General features: G+C 41.2%; 1 protein-coding gene across 1 annotated transcript in view; it reads left to right on the plus strand.

Annotated features, from left to right (window-relative positions):
- Positions 1 to 26,403, plus strand: part of tnmd (tenomodulin) — a 97,610-nt gene that overhangs the window by 27,158 nt on the left and 44,049 nt on the right. Inside the window, exon 3 of the mRNA XM_054792778.1 lies at positions 23,991 to 24,131. Within this exon, the coding sequence (XP_054648753.1) occupies positions 23,991 to 24,131 (141 nt within the window). The remainder of the gene's footprint in view (positions 1 to 23,990; positions 24,132 to 26,403) is intronic.

Genomic DNA, 26,403 nt, shown 5'->3' on the forward strand with positions numbered 1-26,403 from the left:
AAGGTGACCAGAAAGCAATGGAAGCCGGGAAATACAAGATGCCGACATGAACAAGGAACAAGCGAGTAGCAAGTAACAATAGGCAGGTGTGTGCTGCTTAAGAAACGGCTGGTGAGTTGGCTGCAGGTATGTACAGGTGGCTCCTCCCCGGCCAGCCAGCCTTGCACTGCAAGCAAGCAGAGACAGGTGGCAGCAGAGCAGCACAACAGATCATGACAGCCATGTTCCCTTCTCTCCTCTCGAACATGTCAACATCTTGTATGTTTTCCACTGCAGAGAACCCCACTATTCATGGTTTTTCATCGGCAAAAACAATTACAAACAGGTACTACTTCTGCTCCACAGTCTCCACTTTGCTGCACTGCGCTTGGTCTCCTCTCGAATAAACATCTCATGACTGTCTTCTACTGCATAGAACCTCGCTATTGGAACGTTTTAGTTAACAAAAGCAAATACAGTGGAACCTTGATTAGTATCATAATCCGTTCCAGAAGGTCCGGCTCTAAACAAAATGTAAGCTAACCAAATCCATTTTTCCCACAAGAAATACATTCAATTAATCTGTTCCAGAAAGCCAAAAATGTTAAGACCAAAATTTTTTTTTATAGTTTTAGAATTACAGTTTTATTTGCAGTAAACACTTTGAAATGCATATAAATGATGAATTGAAGGGAGAAATGAGCATTTCAGCCTTACCTTTTACCTTCATTGAAGATGCGGCAGCGACATCAACTCGGACACCACCTTCGAGTTATTTCGAGTTTGTCACCTTCTTTATCAAATCGCAGGAACTTCCAGTAACTACGTTAGGCGTAACTACGTTAGAATAGGTGTTGATTTGAGTCAAGCGACTTGGACTCGAGTCACAATTCTGATGTCTTTGGACTCGACTAGAAAATATTGTCATACGCTTGCAACTCGACTTGGAATTTGACATCAATGACTCGGGACTTGAATCGGATTTAAGTCTGAGTCTGACTTGAAAATACTTTTTACATTTTCAGTGAATGTGATGAGTAAAATGTGTCCCCATTCAAATTATCCAACTGACGTGATCATTATCATGTAATTTCCAGCAAGACAACATATTTTCCCTTTGAATCTGCTTCACTGAATGCATCTATTAACGTCCAATCAGGTTGAACAACAAAGAACGAATGTGGGGATTACATCTAAGTGCACTGACTAAATCCTGAATGCTATGTCAGCACTATTTTTCTGTGACTAAGTCACACGGTCTTACTTATTTTAGAAATAAAACTATTTAAAAATTCATTTGTGGTCCTTTTTTACGACAACACAAGACTTTTAAAAAAAATCATTCCTCACAATATTTGTATTATAACCTTTGTGTGACCTCATGTAATAATGTATGTTGAAACGTTTGATTCCAGTAGAAACAAGGTGGTAGCTCTGTATCTTATCGTGGTGGAGGAGTTTGCGTGTCCCGATGATCCTAGGAGCTAAGTTGTCGGGGGCTTTTATGCCCCTGGAGGGTCACCCATGACAAACAGGTCCTAGGTGAGGAACCAGACAAAGAGTGGATCAATAGATCCCTATGATGAAACAAACCATTGGAAAACATTTTCCCTTGTGCAGCTGCAGGTCACCGAGTCTCCCCTTTGGAGCCAGGCCTGGAGGAGGGGCACGATGACGAAGTTCTGGTGGCCGGTCCTACACCCATGGGGCCCGGCCGGCCACAGCCCAAAGAGACGACATGGGTCCCCCCTCCAATGAGCTCACCACTCATGGGAGGGGCCAAAGGGGTCGGGTGCAGAGTGAGCTAGATGGCAGCCGAAGCGGGGAAACTTTGGGGGTCCGATCCTCGGCTACAAAAACTAGCTTTTGGGACGTGGAATGTCACCTCTCTGGTAGGGAAGGAGCCTGAGCTGGTGCATGAGGTTCAGAAGTTTCGGCTAGACATTGTCAGACTCATTTCAACGCACACAAGGGCAGGGGCTGGACTCGATTCCACTCTGGCTTTGCCAGCAGTGAGAGGCGACCGGCAGGGGTGGAAATTCTTGTTGTGCCCTGGTTCGTGGCCTGTATGTTGGAGTTTAACCTGGTAAACAAGTGGGTAGTTTCCCTCCGCCTTCGGGTGGGGCGATGGGTCCTGACTGTTGTTTGCGCTAATGCTCCAAACAGTCAAGACCGTGAATGATGTGCTGCTGACCTCGACTCGAGATGTGGATCGGTGGAAAGAGTACTTTGTGTCCCAACTATCATGGAATCACACTCCTCAGCCTCCCTGGTCTAATCAGGGGTTATGGAGAGGATCGTTGAATCTCGCATTTAGGAGGAGCAGTGTGGTTTTTGTCCTGGTCGTGAGATCCTGCCCCAAGTGGAGGAGTTTATCTCGGGGTCTTGTTCAGGGAAGGATGGAACGCGAGGTCGACAGGCGAATTTGTGAAGCGTCTGCAGTGATGCGGACTCTACATCGGTCCGTTGTGGTGAAGAGAGCGCTCATCTTTGAGTTAAGAAGATGCAGCAGTTCATCCATCTTGTTTGCCAGGTAGCGGACATTCGCTAGATGTAGTGGCGGGAGCGCCGTAGTTAATCCGACGAGCGCTCCTGCGCGCTTACTCCATCTGCGTCTCCTACACATCCAATAGTGAGCCGTTGCGCCTCCAACAAGAATCTCCACAAAACTGTTCGGATCAATGAATAACGGTGAAAAAACTCCAGTAGAGGACTGCCTAATTTTTATAAGTTCCTCTCTGGAGTATTTCAGCAGCAAGGGCTCACAACAAAATAAAACAAATATACCAAGACACCAAAAGCACAAGAGAGCTAAACACCGAGGCGGCTGTCTGCGGTGCCATCTTGAAAACCTTTGAATTGTGAATTTTATTCGACCTGGAACACTTCTCACCTGCCAAAAACTTGAGAGGACTCAACCCAGACTCACACTTAGTCTCTGGGACTTTGCTCCTGAACGTGATTCCTGTTCTTAGAGAAAACTTGTAATTTCTTCCAGAGGAAACTTTAATTTGGACTTCGATCAACCATGAAGAAAATTACGGCTATTTCTACAAAAAGGAACAACTTGAAAAGAAACTTGAGAGACGTGTAAGCACCTCTTCTGGCATGCTCTTCCAAGTCTTGGCTGCCTAGATCTGACTCTCCATTACATTCATTGTATTTGTCAAATTTAATAGATTCTTACATTGTTAAAATGGCATTTTATTTGGTAGACACTTAACAGTGCTTATGACTTGTAAGGATTTGACAATTTCAAGCCTATAACTTTGGAATTGACTCGACCGGCCTTGTTTTGACTTGAGACTTGACTTGGACTTGCACGTCCTTTTTGAGACTTCAGATTAAAGACTTGAAACACTGACTTGCTCCCACATCTGTTAGTTAGCAAAGAACTACAAGTCAGCTACTGACGAAGTAGAAGGGCGACAGAGCTGACTTGCGGTTTCTGTTTCTGAAGCTAATAGGCTGCTAACAAGGAAGTCTTGTGATAAAAATACATTAAGAACACAGTTGGATTCACGCAGTGTATTAAAGGGATAGTTCTGATTTTTGACATGCAGTTGTACGACATCCCCAACAGCAGTGGACTATTTCAACTGTGACTTACCCCCCCATGTGGTCCGGCAAGCCCAGTTCTGGTCGGATTTTTGTGACGAGAAACGTAGTTCTGCTTAGTTGCTGGGTCATTTATGTAAAAGTTTGGCTTCTCAGAATAATAAGCGTTCAAAAGAGTAATACATTTGCATCATAAAAATGCGTCCACAAAAAAATCAGACCTCACAAATCGCTTGACGTTACATTTGTCTCTCGCCGTGTCCCTGCGCTCTGTCGCCTCTCCATTCATGTGTATGTGATGAAGTCACTCGCATCTGTAACGCAGACCGATTTGAAAGGTCTGATTTTTTTGAGGAGGCATTTTTATTATGAAAACTCAAGCCGAGGCTAAATTTTGGCATAAACCGGAAAACACGCTAATTGGGACGTACGCTAACCGCGGCTCCACTGTACAGGAGAACCTTGCTCCCCTGCATTCTTGTTAACGTTCCAGCATCTCGTTCCAGTATGCGTTCGATGTGGCCGGGTTTTTGCAGACTGCAGAAGATAGAACTCCCCAAACCAGGTAGACCTGAGCCAATTCAGACTTTGCATGAATGGGTCTCAATTACACATTGGGATGACACAATAGAATTTGATATGATTCAACTTATTTTCAAATAATATAACAGAATAAACCACTCAAAAGTGCAATTCTTATGTGAAGATGTTAGAAATCCTTTTAAATCATAAATACAACAGCTCTAGCTCACCTCTCCTGACAATCATGAGTGGTGGGGGGCGTCCCAATTCGAGGCCGCTGTAGTGTGAAGGCCTTACGATGCCACGGACTGGATCTGAGTTCAAATCAAAATCCCGGGAGCGTGAAAACAAAGCGATATAGTGTTTAACACATGAAGTACTGTGTTAATACACATCATGGCATGTTAGCTTGTAGCGGTGGTTGCCACCAACACATTGAATCATACGTGTCTGCACTGTCTTAGGTCCATGAAATGACCAGTTTGCGTGGTCCCACTGTTTGATTTGACGAAACCTGTCTAGTGCGAGCATTGTTGGGATTAAAAGATTAAATTTGTACTAATGACTAGAGCAGGCCGTGTCTTTAAAAGTTGCAATTTAAATGTTCTCTAGTGTGCATCAGGCATTTAGCAAATTGCCAATAAGTGTTTGCTGGCTCCCATACTTCCAACTTAAGTAGTCATTACAGGTAAATGGCTGGAGGATTTCATTCAGTGAGGTGTATTCCTGTTTTTTTTCCCTGATCCATCATGTGGATGCCATGTTTCAGCTTTAGCCATGATGGACAATGGGTGTCTAGTGATGTGCTGCAAAATGTAATCAAATAATGTGCTTTGCTTTTGATTTGAATAGCAGGAGACATTCTTAATCTGTAAAAGCCCAGGCCCTGACCATTAAGGAGCACAATGTGTTGTGCTCCCCCAAAGGGTCTTCAAAGTATTATCTAAAAAAAATAATAAAGGCAGCGGTACTGACATGCAGCCCACTCAGGGGCCATGGCAACAAACCAAGAGCTTTTCATCATTACCCAGTGTACCTGCGTCCCTGCATCCAACCATCACTCGCCCTTTTATTGTGTCTTCAAGGCAGACATATCGTGTAAACACTGTTTGAACACTTATGGGGCTAGCAACTCTTTTAGGAATCATCTACCTTGTCGAGGGTATATGTGATAAGGAGTTGAGGAAGCTCCCATTGTGCAAATTCTAACCGTAATCCTCTTGCCTGTTGTCATGTTTTTGGAACTAAAATGTACCCTGTTCCCTCCAAAAGTATTGGAACAGTGAGGTCAATTTCTTTATTTTTGCTGTAGACTGAAAACATTTGGGTGTGACATGAAAAGACAAATATGAGACCGGAGAGCAACATTTCAGCTTTGTTTTCTAGGTACACTAAGTCCCCAACTTACGAACACAATTGGTTCCAGACGACCGTTCTTATGTCGAATTGTTCTTAAGTAGGGGAAAAGGTAATATTACCAACTATATAGGTACTACATGTACGTGTACATATACAGTATATGTGTATGTATGTAAATATGAGTTTGGATGCAGTAGTAATATTAAACGAGGATAATTAATGAAAAAAACAATTATAAAAATTATATAATAATACGTAATGATAAATGTTATTTACCTTTGAAGAGGAGTGGTCGAGCATACGTCCTTGTGGTGGAGTTGGAGGAGGAGATATTGAAAAAAAGGACAAATGGTCGTCGTCAGACTCTTCTAAAAGAGGTAGTGTTCTGTGGGTGGTGTAGAATTAAGCAGGCCTATTAACTCTTCATAAACTATAATCACACGCTCTGTCCGGGTTGTATAATTTAGCTTTCCATTTAGCTTTACACTGTATCTCCCCAGCGTCTAACTCTTCCTCTGTTGGTCCCAACGCTGCCTCTGTTGGTCCCATTAGCAGTGTCACAGTGCCCTCTACTGGTCAAGCATGTACAGTAGCAGTATAAATACTGATTGAGCGACTACAAGGCAAAATAAAATCAAATATAGACCAGTCGGCTTGTGTTCGTATCCACGAATGTTCGCTAGTCGGGTGTTCGAAGTTGGGGACCTAGTGTATTTACATCTGGATCAGATGCACAAGTTAGAAGATAGCATCTTTGTTTGAACCCACCCATTTCTCATGTGAATCTTTTTGCTCAGGTGTGTCCAATTTCATTGCATCAACCAATAAATAGCACTAGATGTCTATATTTAGTTTCAAGTTGGGTAGCCTTGGTTTTGTACATGTAGATTTTATTTAGAGATAAAAACAACATGAAAACCTGAGAGCTATCTATTACAGCGGTATGGCTTAACACGACACGTAATTAATGAAATGAATTAGTTACCCTGCGATTGGCTGGCGACCAGTCCAGGGTGTACCCCGCCTGTCGCCCGAAGTCAGCTGGGATAGGCTCCAGCATGCCCCCGCGACCCTAATGAGGATGAAGCGGTATAGAAAATGGATGGATGGAATTAGTTACCGCCATTAACGCGCTATTTTTGACAACTCTAGTTTTGTGTTAACATTTTTGAGAGTCAACCGCTGATGATCATAGACGGGTGATGTAACTTCCTTCTCTGGTTGCTATTTTGTTTGCTAGCTAATAGGATGCTAACAAGGAAGGATGTTTTCTGATTAAATATAAAGAATACAGTTGGACTCACGCAGTGTATTAATAACACAACAAGACGCGTGCCGTATTGTACACTAACCGGAAAATGCACGCAAACTCAGGCAAAGTGTGGTGTAAATTTTTGTCAAAAAACAGGCACTAACCAAGGTTCCACTGTATTTTTAGTGCTATTTTCACCTATAAAGCTATTTTTTTTTGCCCTCTGAACCATAAGAAGTTCAATTACCATCAGAATAACAAAATGTTGAGTACCTTTAATGTTGTTCACCTGGACAAATTACGGCCTTGCGTCTAAATGAGCCAATTTGGAGCCTTAGCGCTGCTGACAAGCTGCTTATTAAATGCCACTTGGCTTACCGGATCCCGGAGTGTATTGATTCATTTGGAATGAACCTGACATTAAATAAAAATCAGCGACAAGGAGATGTATTCACTCTGGAGGTCACTCCTCTTGTTACACAACTCAGAAACTTGGACATAGTCAGCACTTATGTTTGCCTCCGCATCGCGTCTCATTGAATACGACTTGGCCCTTTTATTACAGTAGGTAGTGGCATTCACATGTATGTCTCCACAGTAATAATTATTAGTGGGATGCGTTCAGTGCGACTGAAATAACGAGCAGCTTGGTCTACAGCTGGGCGCCGTGCTTGGCTCAGAAAGACATAAAGGTAACAAAACAATCAAGTACCGGGGGTAATGAAGACGGGGAGAGAATATAGCTGATCACAGTCAAAGCCAAGGTCTATTTCTTGCCTGACTTTATTTCCACTTTTAAACAATGAATTTACTTTATTTCCTATGTAAAACCACGAAGACACAAAAAGTAGGCTTCACTACACATCTTAAAATAAAAACTGAAAAAATAAAATAAATTTTAAAAAAAAACGGAAGCCCTCAGTCAGTCAGCTACAGACATAGGAAATGTAAGTTTGATCATTTTGTTTTTCTTTAGTGAATAGGCTAACCTAGCATGATGCTGCACTGTACTTCAGTTAGCTATGCTAATGTTGCCAACATTTGTGTCCTCCCATACCACTCCTTAATGTTATGTAGAATGTCATATATGGCATTTATTACTTTGCTAAAGGCACCCCCCGTACGCCAAAGAAGGTCAAGTAGTAAGTTTAGTTTAAGTTACTTAAGTTCAGTTTTAGTTTTTGGTTGTGTTGTACGTTCTGTGTACGGAATTCCAGTGTGTGTGAATGCACCTTGGGCTAAGTGTGATGAGTGGATAAGGAGCAATTGTGTTGTCACTGGAGTTGAGAGCTACGAAAATGCGTGTTCAAGCCTGCAAATATGGTGTTGGAAGTGAATACTGCAGTTGCCATGTTCGGGATGACAGTGTCATACCTTTCATACCTTACCTTTTATGGTATGAACATTGTTCTTTTAGCAAACAAACTAAATAGCCTTATGTTTGCAAATGTTCTCATTCATCCATAACTAACACGACACAACCACTTTTGGTTTCAAGTGCCTCCATGACCGGTGGTACAACCCATGTTTATTGTGTATGTCGTCAGTTTTCTCAGACAAGCGGTGTTAAGTGCAAGGATGATCAAAAACCCGACTGTGAGACTCGTTTTCCAAATGTTTTCTGTTGCCAAAACACTGCAGCCGCATAAACCAGCGTCCAAAACAGCCACCCCCCATAGCTTCTCTGCAACATCAGACTAATGAATGCTTTACAAATATGTCCAACACTTAACTGTGCATACTCCCTATCGCCATTTAAAGGATGCCTCATAATTACTGAGAGCACTGTGTGGATTTTGTAAATTAAAACTGCAAAATGGTATGAAAAGACGAAAGGACAATACTGTATGTGTTTAAGTGCATCACATGCTCCTGGCTGTTTCACAAAGACAATAAGACACTGAGCAAAAATATGTCCCAGTCCCCGAGTTAGTGTCATGATGCTGTATTAGCCAACAGCTCTCTAAGTTCCTTGTACCCCCGCCCCCTCCTGAATGCAACTCTATTACCGGTACAGTAGCACGTATCAAGGTGATTTATTGCCACCGAGAGCTCAAGTTGTTTGAAATGACTGCTGTGATTAGTCATATATGCTTCAGAGCGGGGAAAGAAAGGCGAACGGCGCTCCTGTAAATTAACAGCAGCTGCAGACTGTAGTGGACCACGGCGAGGTGGTCAAACATGTTGAGTGGTGAGAGTCGCTGGGGGACAAGGAGAAAGTGGGTCATTACGCCCCTTTCAGGTAGGAGTGGGTTGACAGGAAAGAGGGAGAGAAATTCAGAGGTTGCGGGATTAATTGATTTTTCCGCAGTGGAAATAAAACAGCAGAAGAATGATAGCCTGTAACCTCTGCCAAACTCCTGCTTGAGTAACTGCACATATGCTACATATATTCCACAAATTCCCCCCAAAGATAAATCCATGGTTCATTACACTCAGACAAAAATGTGCTTGTTGAAGAGCCTTTTTACTTGGAAGCATTTGGTTACCAAAAAATGAATGTTTTTCTTTATCTTGACATACTGTACAATTAATGAGCTTAATGAGATTCTCTGTGGTCTCTGTTATGTGTTGGTAAAACTGTAGAGCTCAACAAACGATGAAATCATGTCTTTAAGACATTCAACTCCATCCGCAGTCAGTGAAGTTTACAAACACTCGCCAAAAGTTATTTTTTAACCAATTTGTGTATTAAAAGAAAGTATCACTGGAAGAAAAACCTGCAAGAAAATATCACATTTTGGTATATTTCATGGCAGCGGGGCACTGTTTACTGAAATCTCAATTGTAACATTTACATTAAAAATGCTGTAATTTCTTTACTCATTTTATAAATACATTTTTATGCAAATGCTTGATTTGTACTTATATGACTAAATAAATCGAGTTTTGAAAAAAATATTTTGACATTTTTACATGTGCTTCAGTGTGATTAACAAGTTCCTTACCGTTTCTGTAGTTTTTCTGTGCATACACAAACAGTAATGGAAAAATGATATTGTATTGTGCACTCTATTACAATTTATGATGGTGAGGCTTTTTGTCAGATTTTTTTGTCACAGCTTACCGTTTTCAGTGTTAATGGGCTGACCAGGATGAAACTTAATGGTGACGTATGGTGAGAGCTAGTGGATGGACCATGCTTCAAACTCTGTGCAATACTCAACACTGTGTTCTTCAAGCATTTTAGAGTAACACACTTCACCTTCCGCAGAAACATAAAGTAGTTCTCCAAAGTTTATTGGTTAGAAAAAATAGATCATTGAATCGCAACACATCACGGACATTCCTCCATATTTCTGATTTTGAATCAGTGTCACTTCCGTTATTGTCTGAATTGTTGATGAAAAAACGGAGAGATAACACACAAAGTTCACATTGTGCGTCAATGCAGACGCCAGCTCATTTGCATATAGACTTCCTTGATTTAATCGTACTTACATTGTATGTGGACTTCGGCTGTTTATGTTTAACAAAGTCAAATCACTGTGTCTTCCAGTTCCTCTGCTCTGGAGGCCGCTGGGTTGTCCTGGCCAGCTGTCAGAAAAGGCATTTCTCCAAGCCGTGTCAACATAATCCACACTGCTTGCCTGTTCTAATTCCAGTAACGACTTACAATAATATATCAACTTGTGTTCACCAAGCTGCAAATTTTGAGGCTGGATTGTTATATATTTTTCGGTTTTGCTTCTCACAATAACTATGGTGCGTTCAAGGGCTGCTGAACAAAGTGCAAAATCTCAACGCTTGACGAATAAACATTAATAGTGAAACATAGACAAATATCTAAAAGTTGTATTTTTAGCATTGGTACATGGTAGGGATGAGCGAGTACACCACTATCTGTATCTGTATCTGTTCACCCATCTAAATGATCTGTATCCGTATCTGTACTCGGAATGGGCGGGGCTTAAATTGTTATTTTAAGTCTGAAATTGACATGGATTCATCAGAAGTTGCTATATTTGTTGTTTATTATTCAGCTATATTGTGTACTGCGTATGTGTGTAAGTCATGTGTAAGACTTATTAGCTTTTAGTATCAACTTTTCTACAACTTTCAGTTCTGTCTTAGTTACTTGATACTTTTTTGTTTTATTTTTCCAGATTTTTCTTGAACCACCACCAAAATCACCCCTAGTACAGGGTTCCTATGCAAGTATGGAAAGTATAGAATTTGATTTCATACTTTTCCTGGTCTGGAAAAGTACGGAAAATGGGAACTCAGTCAGGAAAAAAATATTTACATTTCTACGACTGTTACCACTGTTGTGTTTTCTAACGATGAAATGATGAATGGCTTAAAAAAAAAAAAAAGAAATGGATTGATCTGTTTTTTTAAGGCGCTTGCCAGGGCAGCTACTGTAAGATGTTTATACAAGAGCACACAGTGGGCGACACATCCTGGAAAACATTTGGGAAGATTGACAAGTTGAATGGCCAGATTTTTTCTCTTATCCTCATCTAACCCTTTGTATGGGCTACATTACCTACTGTAGCTATGATCACCTGGAAATTATATGGTGACATAATGACATACAGCATTCAGATTAATGAAAATAAACTATTAATTCCATAATTTATTTACATGACACGAGGGCTGTTATTTTCTTAGTCAATTCATCTGAAGCTTGTTGTTTTGATTAATCGAATAATTGGTTAGGCCCTCGACACACCAACTCAATATGAACACAACACAAATATATCAGAAAACAGGCAAAAATGTCTTAAATAGAAAAGATAATAGGTCTGTTTTCATGGGTGACTAAGGAAGTTAAAAAATAATCACATTTAAGAGGCTGAAATCAATCAGGATATTGACATTTTTAAAAAAATGACTCAAATAACAAAATAGTTGTCGATTAATTGGATAATTTATTAATCATCATTTAATTGTTGGAGCTCTAAAGATACACATCTATTTACTGAGTCTGGAAAAAGTATGGAATTTTGAAATGTCGAAGACCATCATCAGTGAGGTGCCAAGTGCTAAAAACAAGTACTGTAGAAAGAAGTAATTCACATGCAGTTACAGTATCAACATAACTGACATAATTAAAGCACTTATTTCCATTTCCCCCCCTTTTTTAGCTTGCAAACTTTTCTGTCGAAAGCCTTTCAATCGACCTTTCTTATTGAACCGCTAAGTGACAGCTGTTAGTGTGCTTCTTCACATGTACACAAAATGACATAAAAGAAAAATAGCAGAAGTTCCGGGCAGAGCGGCCCAACTTTTAATAAAAAATAGTTCCTTTCTCTGCCTTGTGAAAGGCTGTCGGTTGTGCCACCACCCAAGGTAACATTTTTTTGTAGGCTCTAAAAAGTGGACAGCTGGTTGCCCTTAAATTTGACAACCAATCAAATTTGTTTTTAGATGAAAGCACATCTTTTAAAGTATAAATTACGTTTTGAAAAGCACCTCCTGGCTCCATGGCAACACATTCACTAATCAAGACATGGACGGCAGTAGAGTGAATTCAGCTAATTCTTCAAATTGTCAAAGGCCTTGAAGAAATTGCTATCTACAGAGCCGTCCGCGCCTCAAATGAAAGAGTTCACATATTTCCCACTGATCTTTCACCAATGACCTTTTGCGCTATCCGATACCAATCTGATAGCAATTTGATCAAGGACAGAAGACCTGAAAGCATCCCAACACTGTGTCCAACAGAAAAATCTCAACTTTTCTATTTTGCTGCACATTAAAAAGGCGCACATCCAACCTTGTTGTGTTAGCAAGTGCCACCCCGGTTGTGTTAAGTGCACATGTCAGAACTTACATTTTACATTTTGCTTAAACCATTTTCTTACATGTCTGAGGTTAGATTTCTGTCGGGATAGATTTTCACAGGCTCCCTTATTCTCCTCTAGATATGTTTGATTAACGAAACTCGGTGCAAAAAGGTGAGACGAAGAAAATGCTTTTGTTCTCTTACTCCTGTGACTTTGGAAAACTGACCTTTAAGTGAAATGCTTTTGAGGGTTCAACATGTCTATGATTTAACACAAATGTGTATACTGCATGGTTTTCATAATTAATCTATTCTAAAAGGTCCAATGAAAACCAAAGCAATTTTTTTGTAGGAAATTATGTGAATCCAATTCAGTCACCCCAGAAATATGATTTTTTTTTTTTTATAGGGAATAACTATAGGTTTACATGCAGAAAACCATGTGGAATACATATAATTAACGAACAAAGTGGATAAATTTACATTTAACATCGCTTTTACGTTCTATTGAAGACCCTTGTTGGTGAACACGGAAATGAGTGGAGGGAGAACGGGGAAAAGATGGAAGAGCCACGTGGACGCTGTTTTACTAGAGTCCGTTACAAACATAAGAGTGAACACTTAGCGCTGCATGCTTGCACGCTTGAACTTTATTGTAAACTTCAGCAGGAGGTACAATCATCATTATACACACTGGCCCGGCTCACTTTCTGTAATGTGTCTCCCTTAAACCGTTCCTCCTGCAACCTGTGTTAAACTAGGAACTTTTACATTAGAATCCTACTGTAACAAACGACGAGTATTTCCTTGAATTCAACAGATTTTCTTGCATTTATCCGTGTTCTGGCAGTAGCAACTTTCTTTGGCGTCATGGTGGCTTATTTTTCAGCCGTAATAAAACAAGCACACACAACACTCCGAAATATGCAGTGCACTTCAACGCCTCATCAGCGCAGGGTGCACAGTACTAATGAGGAAGAAAGGAAACATAACTGAGTTGTTCATCGTTCTGTGTGTTCTATCAACAAATAAACCACACACATAATAAAGATGGTTCAAGGATTCCCTGGCCAGAACCAGTCTATACTGTCCCAACGCTAAAAGAACCACCATGCATTCCTCACAGAGATTGAGTCACCAGTGTTTGGGCGTATGATAACCGAGACAGTGACCAAAACCGAGACATGTTTTTGCCAATAATTACTGTCAAAAACCAGGCCGTACGAAAATCGAGGTTCCACTGTGTCTGCCTCACTGTGTTGGTGATTTATATTATGCAACATCGCACAATATAATTAAAGTCAGAGCAAAAGCTACATTTGGGATTAGCTGCCAATGGCTGTTTGTTTTGTAAGATCTTTCCCATTAAATCTGACATTTTGACATGTTCTGGTTTATTCGTAGAGAGGCTAATAGCAGCATTTTCCTCAACCGGTCTTTGGCATCAAAGTGATGCTTAAAGTAATTGCTTGGGTGGGTTCCCAAAAGCACTTGACCGCCCCTCTGCCATCCTTGCTTTTAATGCTACATACGCAACATGCTCAGCTGGTGATTTCAGTGTGATCTCAAATATTTCTTGAAGACCAACTAAGTAATTGCTGAGGTTTTTAAGATGTTACAACAGCATTAATAACGTGAAAATATGCCTACTTTTCCTGTACTTTCTCTTAAAACAATCAAAGCTTGGCAAAGTTGAATGCACCCTATTTCTAGCATCCATTCACCCCTCACAAATAAACTGCAGACGAGTTTGGCCCTAATTACAAAGCAGCACTGTAGCAGTGCCTTATAAGTGGTTATATTCAGACGGACTTCCTTTATGTCCTTTCATTACATACCAACATAACAAAAATATAGCATAGGAGTGAGACTGGCTCTTGAAAAGCAAAGCTACTTCTGGACTGATCTCAGTGAGCTAGCACCACACCATAATAGCCCTACACATGTAACATCAACAAATAGAAACTGTTTCAACTCTCGGATACACAGTTACTGTGGACTGTGAAAGCAGTATTCAGCAGTACTAAATAAAACAGCTGCCATTCACCAGTAGGCTCTGATGCGCAGCAACAAACAACAAAACACAAATTGGCAGACATAGCATGGTCTCTTATTCGTTTGGCAAATGGTAACGCGGTGCTTGGCAACCCATAACATCAGCATTAATAAGATGCAAGACACATGACGCATGTTTGTCTTATATTCTCTAGACATGACTTGAAACCACTGATGAGAATCCAGTCGTTTTTGTGATTGTGATGTAGTTTTGAAGTCTTCATAACGGAGATGTAAAAACTGTTGGCGTGATTCAAATCTTAAGGGAGGGGATTGTCAAAGCCTTGAGTACAGTTTGGTATGTACACATTTTCAATTTTTTAAGGGTTCCGAAATACAGAATCAGAACATTCAAATTATTAGTACTCCATTTTATTAAACCGCTGTATGACTTGCTGGCATCAGCTTCGTCCAAGCACGAATAAACACAGACCTGCCAACCTTGTCATTTATGAGTCATGTGGGCCTTTCACGCGCCCCCAACAGGTCACTGCACCCCCTACAATTGAGCCCCGCCCCACTATTTGGGAAGCACTGCAAAACACAGGAGAACCGTTTCAACCTTTGACCTTTCAACATTTGGTAAAACACTGCAGTTGGGTTTGATTGGGCAGGATTTGTGTTTCCATTGTCAAAGTGTATGAAAGGTGCCAAAATAACCGACATCAGTGTTTGTACCTTTCAGCTGGGGAACCAAACAAAGGCACGCATGTGCCTAAAGTGTGGCACTAGACATCCAGTAGTCCATTACCATAAGATTTTCGTGTCAATTTCAGCTGACTTCTGATACAACAATGTAATATTTCCAAAGCTACTGCTGGTGGCCACAATCCAGCATCCAGTGGAAGCATTGGAAGACCAGTGTAACAACCAGACATGCAGTGACATCAAATGAAACAGCCCCATATTGAACTGTCGACTATGGGGCGCTGCATTCACTGTCATCGTCTTCAAAGAGATTAGTGCCACACACTGCCAAAAGCCTCATTTTACCCCATAGCATCTGAGTTGATGACACATTAGTGATTGACCAGTACTCTCTAAATTGAATTTTCCTGAGATGGCGACAGTCCAGAAGTAGCCGCTTGTATTCATCTGGCATCACCAAACAGCAGGCCGCATGTGTTAGTCGGCTGCAGAGCGCGTTCATACTCCATTTATCTGAATCCTGCAGGCCTTGGGAGTTGACAGGCTTGGTAATTAGTGTCCACACGTATAATCCCCCTGGTCTTGAGACCCCACACTATCAGATCCAAATTACCTCATGAAAGAAAGCAGATCATCCCGCAGAGTCTGACATCAACAAAAAAATATGTGTGAACGCCATCTGTTTCTGGGAAAATCTATACAAGGTATGAATTATTTCCCTTGCAGTTCCTCATTTTCCGGCCGTATCTTCGGAAGAATCTACTGCTGCTGTTTGGCTTTAATGTGTGCTACTTCTTCTTCATTACCTGTAATTATTCTGTGTTGTTTTGCTGATAAAACTTCAGTCTGTGCGAGTGTCTTTAATCATCATTATACAAGGGTTGGTTTCATTAGTCTGCCAGAAACAACTGTGTGCTTGCATTTGTGGAGGTACAAATGTGCACGGGTAATTTACAAAAGGTGTAGCAGAGGTGTTCTATTTTTTGAGGCTGTGATACTCCAAAAATGTTTTTTTTTTTTTTTACACTGCGGTAACGGGGCAACATGTTGTAGTTCTCCTTTGGGTGCCCAAATGAAAAGACGTGCCATCTGAATATGTGTGCTGCGGGCAGCTTGACAGCACAAGTGGAGGCGAGGGAACCAAAGAGTGCCCTTACTCTGATTTTTCATACTTAGCTGTTTTGACTCCTAATTCCACTCAAAAGCCTGCCTATTTTCTTTCGCAAACATCATTTTTCAGAAGTTTACAAAAGTTTGCAAAAAGAAGCAAAAAAAAAAGGCAATGTATCATTTTTATCCTGGCAGAGAGACACTATCAGTCGCAGTTAACTAAAGCTGTTTACATAATAGCTAAGCATTTTTATGTTTTGCATTTTATTCCCTTACTGTACCGAAAGTCAACTAAACTGTAATAACACCATCACAATTGGTGTACTTTAGGAACCGAGGCTGTAGACCATCTCCCAACCTGGGCCAATATTTCTAATTAGGCATGAAAGACCTTTCAGTCCGCTTTACCTCGGATTTTTTTATTGTGGGCGGAATTCCCCCATGCAACACAACATGAGCTGCAGCAGTGAGATGCATTTCTCTCTTTTTATGGCGCGCCTATCTCTCACAGATATCTGGAGCTGAGTGTCAGATAGACGGCATGTTATGGTGATGGTTATGGTTCAATTTATTTGAGCTTGTATACAAGTTACATTGGAATACATCACATATTACAATTCAGTTCCACATGTCCAAAAGGAGTAGGAAGAAGTTAAGTCCCCACTCAATGTCCCTCCCCCGCTCACGCTTGACAAAGTTGCCCAGAAACACTTAGCACGAACCTCGTGGCAGCGAATAGTGAATAGCACGGGTAAGAGGTGTATCCAGTCGTTATATTTTCCACGACCCAAAACTCAATCAAACTCAAATCAAATATATCAAATACATGCAAAGATAAAATTCGCCATACATGAAATTTGAAAAGCATAATCAAAACCAGCTAGCGTAAAAAATAAAAATAAAAAAAAAAGTGGAAAGGACCTTAGAAGGACTGAAACCAAAAGGACACAATGTTCACCGGCGTAACTGTCTAAGCTGCTGCCCACCTCAATCCATCACAAGGCTGCCTATGGCTCCCGAGAGGGCCCGATGCACCGCTCTGCCCCCACGCCACCTTTCTCTCCCACGGCTGCATGCCTTACACCCACCGCCGCCGCAGCCGCTACCACCACATCACCCTGCGGTGAGTGACAGGCATCTAGTTCCGCCTGACTGCAGCCTCTATCTTCTTCCCCTCAAGGACAACGAGGAGGACATATTGTCATCAACTCATCTCTCTCACTCCCACGTCTGCCGCCTCCTCCTCTTCTCCATCGCTGAACATATGCACACCGTCTCTTGCTACACACACACACACACACACACACACACACGAGCACCCAGCGACCCAGTCACCTGTAACAACATCTATATGACCTTTTCCTAATGTCCCCGGGCTCGGCACTAACATTCGCACAAGCAACCGGCAGGTTTGGTAGCGCCTGCCGCTTTTCATTCACTGCTTTCATTGAGAGTCTGCAGTAGAAAAAGCATCTTACCCATTGTTGTTCAAACCACTTCAGAGGGAAACCTTGAGTCGAGTGAATGAACAAGGCATTGGCTGTGAGGGCTTCCACGCCGATCACTTCACATGTTTTTTATTGCTGTGCACACCAGTCCTTTGTGTCGTCGTGTGATGCGAGCGAGGACTAGCTTGTCCAAGTACAATGTTCAACATGACGAATGAGGTGACGGGGGCCCTCTTGAATTTGTATGCTGTTTCTTATTAGTATTCTTTCCTAGGATTATTGTGTGAATGCTGAAAGCATTCACACATGTAAACATGGACCATTTTGTGGACTCTTCTTTTCTTCTTCTTCTTTTTGGCGGGTTAAAAAAAACTTGTGTCCACACTGTGTCGGATTAGTAAATAGTTGGATCCAGACGGGAACGATTAACTGGATGAAAATGATGTAATACATAAGGCACACCTACCTGTGGTACTGTAAACAGACACGGATACCCATTTCCACTGTGACCAGTTCCAAGCTTTTTTGGAGCTTTTTATTTTTTTTTTAGAGATTTCCCTTTCCATTGTCATCGTTCCACAATTGGTTTGAACAAAAGGGGTGTTTTTTGGTTCAACTTTGACTCCAAAAGCTTGCCGGGCCGAGTGAGTGAACTGTTTCCATCACGAAGTGGGCGGGGTTACCTCAATTGCAACAATGCAACAATGGAAGACGCTATGAAAACATGAATACCAGAGGAAAGCCGCTATCTCTTGTCCATTTGGACATTCGAAGGAGTGCCAAAGAATTTTGAAATGTCGACAAGAACCCTGCCAATACTAGAATGCATCAGGAGGTGAGATGGCTGCAGCAGGATTTTTTTTTTTTCGGTCTTTCGAACAAATAGATAACAAACATTTGCATTTTGCACCTTCATTTTTACATTTCTGCACCTTTATATTTATATTTTTAACACTAGGTAATGTGCATGGCATGTGTGAAAAATTTTAGTGAGTCGTGTGTTTTGATTAAGAAATGGTCAACATTTAAAATTTCCTGTGATTTGCTGATCGGAGGCATAACCCCTGTGAAGTAATGACACGGCTCCCCAGGACAATGATAAAAGGAACTGGTGTCGGAGTCAGTTCGCAGGCAACACTGGTTCCACCCGGGCGCAAACTGAATCCAGCACTAACACCAAAGTTCGCTACACTGGAAAAGGGGTAAAACACAAAAACCACACGACACCAAAACTATAGAAGAAGAAAGAACGCATGCACATAAAGTCTGTTGTCTTCCGCTTTCCAAGGCTCGTCGAGACTTACGACAAAGTTCAACTACTTCTGTGAGTCATTTTGGAGTATAAGACAAAAAAAATATCAGGAGAATGTTGACTGGGGTGAGTCATGCCTGTCAAAGTATTCTATATTTTGTCGGCTTGTCACTTCTGGTCACGTGATAGCGATGGGATGGTAATGTAATCTTTTTCAGAAAGTAGAGGTTTGCTTGTCCACACGGCAACGACAAGCCGGCGTTTTCAGATTTTCCCACTTTGGAAGCTGTTTTCAAAAAACACAGTTTCAGGGCACCCAGAACACCGTTTCTGTGTAAATGAAAGGCTGAAACAATAAAATACTTTGCCATTTTGACCTGCAAACGTTTCCTTGTGGACAGCCCCTCAGTCGCAGGACCAGCCAAACTATGACAAAAAAGTGTGAGCCCATAAAAGACCAGAAGCACAGGTTGTTTTTTCTAAGTAATATTATGATGCGGGCGGTGTGTAATTTTATCTGTAGCTTATTCCATGGCGGGCCGCACGGTGGTCTAGTGGTTAGCCTGGAGATCGGGAAGACTTGGGTTCGATTCTCCCTTGGGCATTTCTGTGTGGAGTTTGCATGTTCTCCCCGTGCGTGTGTGGGTTTTCTCCGGGTCCTCCGACATTCCAAAAACATGCAGGTTAGGTTAATTGGTGACTCTAAATTGTCCATAGGTATGAATGTGAGTGTGAATGGTTGTTTGTCTATATGTGCCCTGTGATTGGCTGGCGACCAATCCAGGGTGTACCCCGCCGGTCGCCCGAAGTCAGCTGGGATAGGCTCCAGCATGCCCCCGCGACCCTAAAGAGGAGAAGCGGTATAGAAAATGGATGGATGCTGTTTTATAGCAATAGTTCTGTGCCCGTCAACATGAATTAAGGCATTCTTTTACCTCTACGTAGTCATGCTAATTGTTTTAGCACACTGCAATGTGCCGTCTGAGGTTGCAGCGCTGGTGAGACAACAGGGAGTAATCCATCGACCTCGGGTTAGAGTCATTTATGAAAAGGTCGCAGTGGGTAACTTTATATGATGACAGCAAACTCTTTTTGATTTGGGAGAATGTCAAAAATCCCCAAATCGTGAAGCGAGATTTCAGAGAGAGCACTACTACATCCATCAAACATTGACGTTTAGATTTTCAAGGCAAAGATTATTTATTCAAGCAGCTAAACATGCTTGGGATGTCTGCGAACATTCAAAGAATAGACTATAATTAATACACTGATGGATAATGTAATTAACCAATGGGTCAAATGGCTTCATTTCATGGGAAAGGGGTCACTTGTTAAAATTAACCCATTGTTCATTACTTAACTCTGATTGCTGGATCGCTTTAGCATGTACAGTATGCTGTATGTGTGTGTATGTATCATCTATATACACCGCACTTGATCTCGCGGGGGTTCCCTTCTGGGCGCCCGGCAAATGTCAGGATTAGCTTCACAACAGATATGTGTTAATTCCACCACAGGAGATATGTCATGTTACACATATCGATATCAATATCCGGTATCGGAAATTGGGAGTTGGACAATATCGGCATATCGGTTATCCTCAAAAATTTCGGACAATTTCGGACATTACTACTTATTATGTATTCACTCTTCACCCTCTGTGATTGGCCAGTCACACAAAGCGACGGCCCCTCCCTAGACAGACTCGCTGGTGCTGCACTCAGCGTCGTCAGTGTCTGCATTGTGTCTGTGTGTTAGCGGCGGTCCTAACCCAACGTACTTGCAAGTTCGTGCTGTGTACTAGCAAAAACGTGGGCAAAATTTGGGCATCTGTACGTGGTGAGTACAGCCTCAGACAAGCCCTAGCACTTTTAGTAAAATGAGGAACTTTCGCTGCGTTCGGGCTGCGTTGCTATAGCTACAGATACGTGGGATACGTGAGCCGCTCTGTTGCCAATGAGTGCACAACGCACTGACTTTTGTATGGTAGCCTAAACAAGCAACTGTAATATCACAGAGGTGTAACCGAGCGCTTCAAAGGGATATAAAAGTCTTTGTTAACACAGAAGTGACACGGTGGCCTTTCAGAGTCCTTGTACAAAAAGTGTAACATGAATTGGAAGGGTTTTTCTCACCTGCCCACACAGTTATGATTTCCACATTGGCTTTTTAAATGTCCCCCAGAACAGTGGCACTTTTCTGTAACTTGATAGAGGGAACTTTACATTACAGCTGCTTGAGTTCAGTGCTGCAGGAACAATAATAACTAGCATCTTCAACAATGTATGCAGGATGCATGTTAAGCACGGCTCGTTTGGGGTTTGGTCCCCAAAGCAGATGGCGACGCTTAGTGGCAAAAAACAGAAGTCTTTAATGCCAATGAGCCACAATAGTGAGTGGAACAAAAGGATACGGAAAAAAAGAAAGAATACAATCCAACGAAGGTTACGGGCAAAGCCACACTAAGGATAAACGAAAAACACTGCAACAAAGGTTAGCAGGAGAAAAAGGCGTGGGAAACAGAAAATACTGCTGAGTAATAATCTCAGCAGGCACCGTGGAAGCACGGGTTGGTTGACCGCTGCTGGAACAGTCGAGCAGGGTGAATACTCGCAACCGAGAATCGCAAGGTGGACCAGTCGGGATGCGCTACGGCGTGTAAGGTACAAGGCGTGCTGAAGAGCAACGAGGTACAATCTGGCAACAAGTTCAAGGGTAGAGTGTAAAGACATGGTGATGATGATGCTATGCAGGTGTGCGCCGGTGGCTCCGCCCAGCCGGCAAGGTGGCTCAACGCAAGACAAGGTAGAGAGGCGGCAGCAACAAGACAAGCACAGAACGTGACAATGCAAGTCTTAAAAGTTTGTGAAGCAAGCGCAACTGCAATTATGTTGCACAGCAGCAGCTTGTGAATTTTTGAAGCAGTTCAAATCAAACTTTGGTAATATATTATTATTACTTATTATTTTTAACACAGGAGGTGCAGATATTCAATGAATAAAATACATTTTAAAAAAATCAATAAAGCTTTCCCAAATCCATCCCCCAATTCCACAATCATGCTAATATAAAAGAACGCCAAAACACTTACTCATAGTTCGGTCTGTACCTCAGTTTTAAGGTCACAGATCGGTCCATTGTCAGTACAGTAAGGTAGCAAAATCCAAAACATAAAACAGCATAGCCTTTGTGTCACACTCTTAATGATTTTCAAAATGCAACATAAAAAATTCTCCAGTAAACACAATTGAAAAAAATAAAAAAAATAAATATGAAATCATATAATAGTTTAATGTGCAAAAGTAACAGTTTCAACAGTCCACAATTCAGACTGTTGAAACTGTTAAGAAATTAAAGTCCCTTATTGCCGTATGTGTAGCATTAATAGTTCCAGATTGTAGCACCATTCCCCATCATTACTAAACAATGCGGACAATTTTTTTTTCCATCTTACCCACTTTGTTATTTCAGCAGCAAGGCCAAGTGCTTCCAAACAGGAAACTTCAAGGGTTTTCAAGCTCTGGCACTGCATTTGTTGACATCAGGGGTGTACAAACCTTTTCCACCGAGGACCACATACTAAAAAATGGAAGGATGCAAGGGCCACTTTGATAGAGCAACACATGTAGATATGCTAAGAAGTTAAAATATATATCTTTCAAGAAAGCACTAAATCTCAGCTTTGTGATGTAGATGGAAAAGCATTTTATTGGTATGAACTACCATCGTTTTTGCTCATTTTTGCTGATGTTTATTTTTTTATTTTCCAAATATTTAAACTTTCTTCTTAAATAATCAGCAATTTTCTTTGTGTAATATTTTGATTTCATTCCCGTAATATTTGGACTTATTCCCATATCATAACCTTTTCACCAACCTAATTTTCCAAAAATTACAACTTTTTTTTGTTTCTCATATTACAACCTTTAGAAAAAACATATTTCTTTAATATTTCAAATCTATGCTAGAAAAAATGACATTATTTTTCCTCATACTATGTGACTTTTGACTTTTTTCCTCTTAATATTTTGGCTTTATTCTCATAAAATTCCATCAGATTTTTCTAATTTTTGGTGTTGTTTTTTTTTCCCCACTATTTCAAATTTATTCTCGGAAATTTACTTCTCGTAATTATGACTTTTTTCCCATAATATTTTGACTTTATTCGCGTAACAATACAACATTTTCCCCAACGTAATTGTCCAAAAAACAGTACTGATTTTTCCATTTTTGCTGCTGTTGTTTTTTGTTTTTGGTTGTCTTGTTAAATTCTATTGTTACAATGTGCCACAAGCCATTAAAAAAAACAGCAGCGGGCCGCACTTTCAACACCCCTGGTTTATAGAGTAGACGCGTGACAAGGCAAAGAAGGCAAAAAAAACCCCCCCAAAAAAACAAGGCACTTCCTGTCCCTCACTTAATGTGTACGGTAAAGGTACCCAGCATACATGCTCCGTAGCAAAAATTTTGATGACAAATGCATGTACTGTTACACCCCTAACAATATCCCATTATGACTCTACTGTTCTCTAACCAGACAAAAAAACATTGCTATGTCCTGATGCAGACACCAAACAATGAGCATTTAAAGCGAAAGCTAATTTTGTCTTTGCAGCATCTGAGGACATTTAAAATGTGTCTGATGTACATAAATCCTAACAGACTTCTTTTTAAACGTATTCATTAATAATGCGTCTCATTGGTGGGCGTCTGATTTAGAAAGGAAGAAAAATGAAGATGGACTCAGCGATATATTTCTCCTCACAAACACAACCCCCCTTGCATAAATATTAATGGCGCATTTTCAGCTGGTGGGCATAAATCGTTTTTCAAACAGGGAATTTTAACTGCCATCCAAGCGTGTCGGCACCGCTTTAGGGCCAGCGTGAAGAGAGAGCTTTAACTATTTATTTTAGTTACTTGAGGAAAACACTGATCAATAATCTCGTTCATCTTTTCCTGGAGCAGCATTTTAACTGTCATTTTGCCTCAACTTGTTTTGGCATTTTATTTATCCCTTCAATTTATTGCAAAATTATGGCCTTATTTTTTTTGTGATTATTCTTAACCTTTCAGGTCTACGACCATGACTACAAAGCGGTGCTGGACGGCGTAGAGCGAGACGGCCTGATGGAGATCGACCCCATTCGACAGGTTGAAATATTCCGGATCGGAAATGGGAGTGAGGAAGTTCTTGAGGTGCACGACTTTAAAAATGTAAGTAAAGGGATGTCATGTGTTCAGACTTTTTCCAGATGTTGCCCATTTAACTGATGATATGGCATTGTGTCAATCAACGGGAATAGCCTAAAAATGACTTGCGTTTTCAGGATTACTGACATACACACTAGTCAGACATCAGTACGCGTTTTGACACCATCTATTTCGACCATCTTGATCATCTTTGACATATTTTTCAAGCAAAATTGCAACATATCTTGACAGTGTCTTTTGCTTTTTTGTTTTTGTGATGTTACCACACAACAGGGATGGTTGATGGTAATGACCATATAACAGGAAATACTACAAGTTTATGACCAATCAGAAGCATAGTAACTAAGGGGCTGTGTAGAGGTCAAAACAACAAAGTATTTTATCGTTTCAGCAGCTCATCAACACGGAAACGGCATTCTGGGTTCCCTGAAACTGTATTTTTTTTTTTTAAATAACGGATTCCAGAGTGGAACAATCTGGCAACTTTGCCGTATCCTTTCCATGTAGACAAACAAGCCGCTACTTTCTGAAAACAAAGACGTCACCACCCCGTCACCGTCATGTGACCAGAAGTGAGCGTTGCCGACAAGCTAACATAGTATCTGAAAAAATATGACTGGTAATGACTCAGCCCTGTCAACATTCTCCTGATATTTAGTTGCCTCGTGCTCCAAAATGACTCGCAGAAGTAATTCCACTTCGTCTTAAGTCAAGACAAGCCAGCTAAGCGGAAGACGACAAACTTTATGCGCATGCGTTCTTTCTTCCATAGTTTTGGTGTCACATGGTTCTGTCTGCGTGTGCCTTATGTATTACATGGTTTTCCGCCAGTGAGCCATTCCTGTCGGGATGCGACCATTTTCCTAATTCAACACAGTGTGGATGCAAATGTTTTTCAACCTGCCAGAAAAAAAAACAGGAGCGCTCCCATGTGGACAGTAGGGGTGTCACAAGACACCCAACTCACCAATGAGACCATGAGTTTGGGTCGACAAGAATGGGACAAGACGAGATTTTAACATGAATTTTATGAAAAGTACAATGAAAAAATACGACGGGACAAACAAACTTTTATTTAACCGATTCACAAAAGCATGCAGGGGTGTTTTCAAATTCTTATTGTCCGACAAATTGACGCTAAATGATTTTATTCACTTTAGAGACCAAATGAACCACCGTCATGCTAATTTATAATAATAATAATAATACATTATAATATAACAATACATAGTACAGTACATCATAATTTTCCTGTAATATGTGATGTTTCACTCTGTAAAGTGGCGAAAATGGCGTTTGTGACATGTATTTTCTCATAGGCAATTCGTACTGTCTGTTATCATCTTATTTTATTTCTGCAATGAGCCATTTTCCCCTGGGCCACACTTTGGACACCCATGCGTGTTTCACCAGGAAGGCAGGTAGGTGCGAAGCAGGAGTGTGTCTGCTTCACAGTTAGAGGTGAAGATCCTGCGCGGCGGGTACTTCACCTTGTGCACCGCTTGTACTTAATTACCGAATAAATGCATGATGCAAGAAACACTTCCTGCCTTTCACTTTTAATGCATACCCCTGCTTGCTAAATATAGCGACCCTCCGCTAAATTGTCAACACAGTTCTCCTCTACGTATGAGCTGTCTTATGAAGCTGAGCTATGGTCTCCACAGTAAGCCCTCATGCTTTGGGCAGCCCCAGTGCCGCTCTGGCGGTCAGGAGAACCAGAGTATCGAGCAGAGGGAGCCACCTGCTGTGGCCACCATGGTACACTGTAGTCAGAGACCTGCTCCGGGCAGACCTGGTGCTGCCATTGTTAATGTTGATGGTGATTAATGGTAACAGTGATTAAGGCTGTAGACAAGTCCGAACATTACGTGTTTTGATCAGATAAATCTTAAGTAACTTTGATCAAACGTGGAATTACTACAGCTTTTGCTTGGATATTAACATGTGCCGCAGCTGTTCAACTTCGATTGAATAAACATCCACACGTCACTCGCTGACGCTGGGACCACCAAGGTAGGTTGGATTGCAGGTTTTAAAGTGTGTGTAAAGCGCTTAATGTCAGCTTCCAATAATGCTTAGCACACTACCACTTCCTTATTACGTTTATTATATTTCATAGTAGTGGTGCCATAGTTCAGTGGCCCAAAGCAGTACAAGTGTCAATAAGTTACTGATTCACCTGATTGTGAATGGTTATTAGTCTCTAAATGTGCTCTGTGATTGCCTGGAGTGCTAACTGGGACAGGCTGTTGGCTTGCTGGGACGGATGGGC

This window comes from Dunckerocampus dactyliophorus, chromosome 11 (assembly GCF_027744805.1).
Source record: "Dunckerocampus dactyliophorus isolate RoL2022-P2 chromosome 11, RoL_Ddac_1.1, whole genome shotgun sequence".
Taxonomy (NCBI): Eukaryota; Metazoa; Chordata; class Actinopteri; order Syngnathiformes; family Syngnathidae; genus Dunckerocampus; species Dunckerocampus dactyliophorus.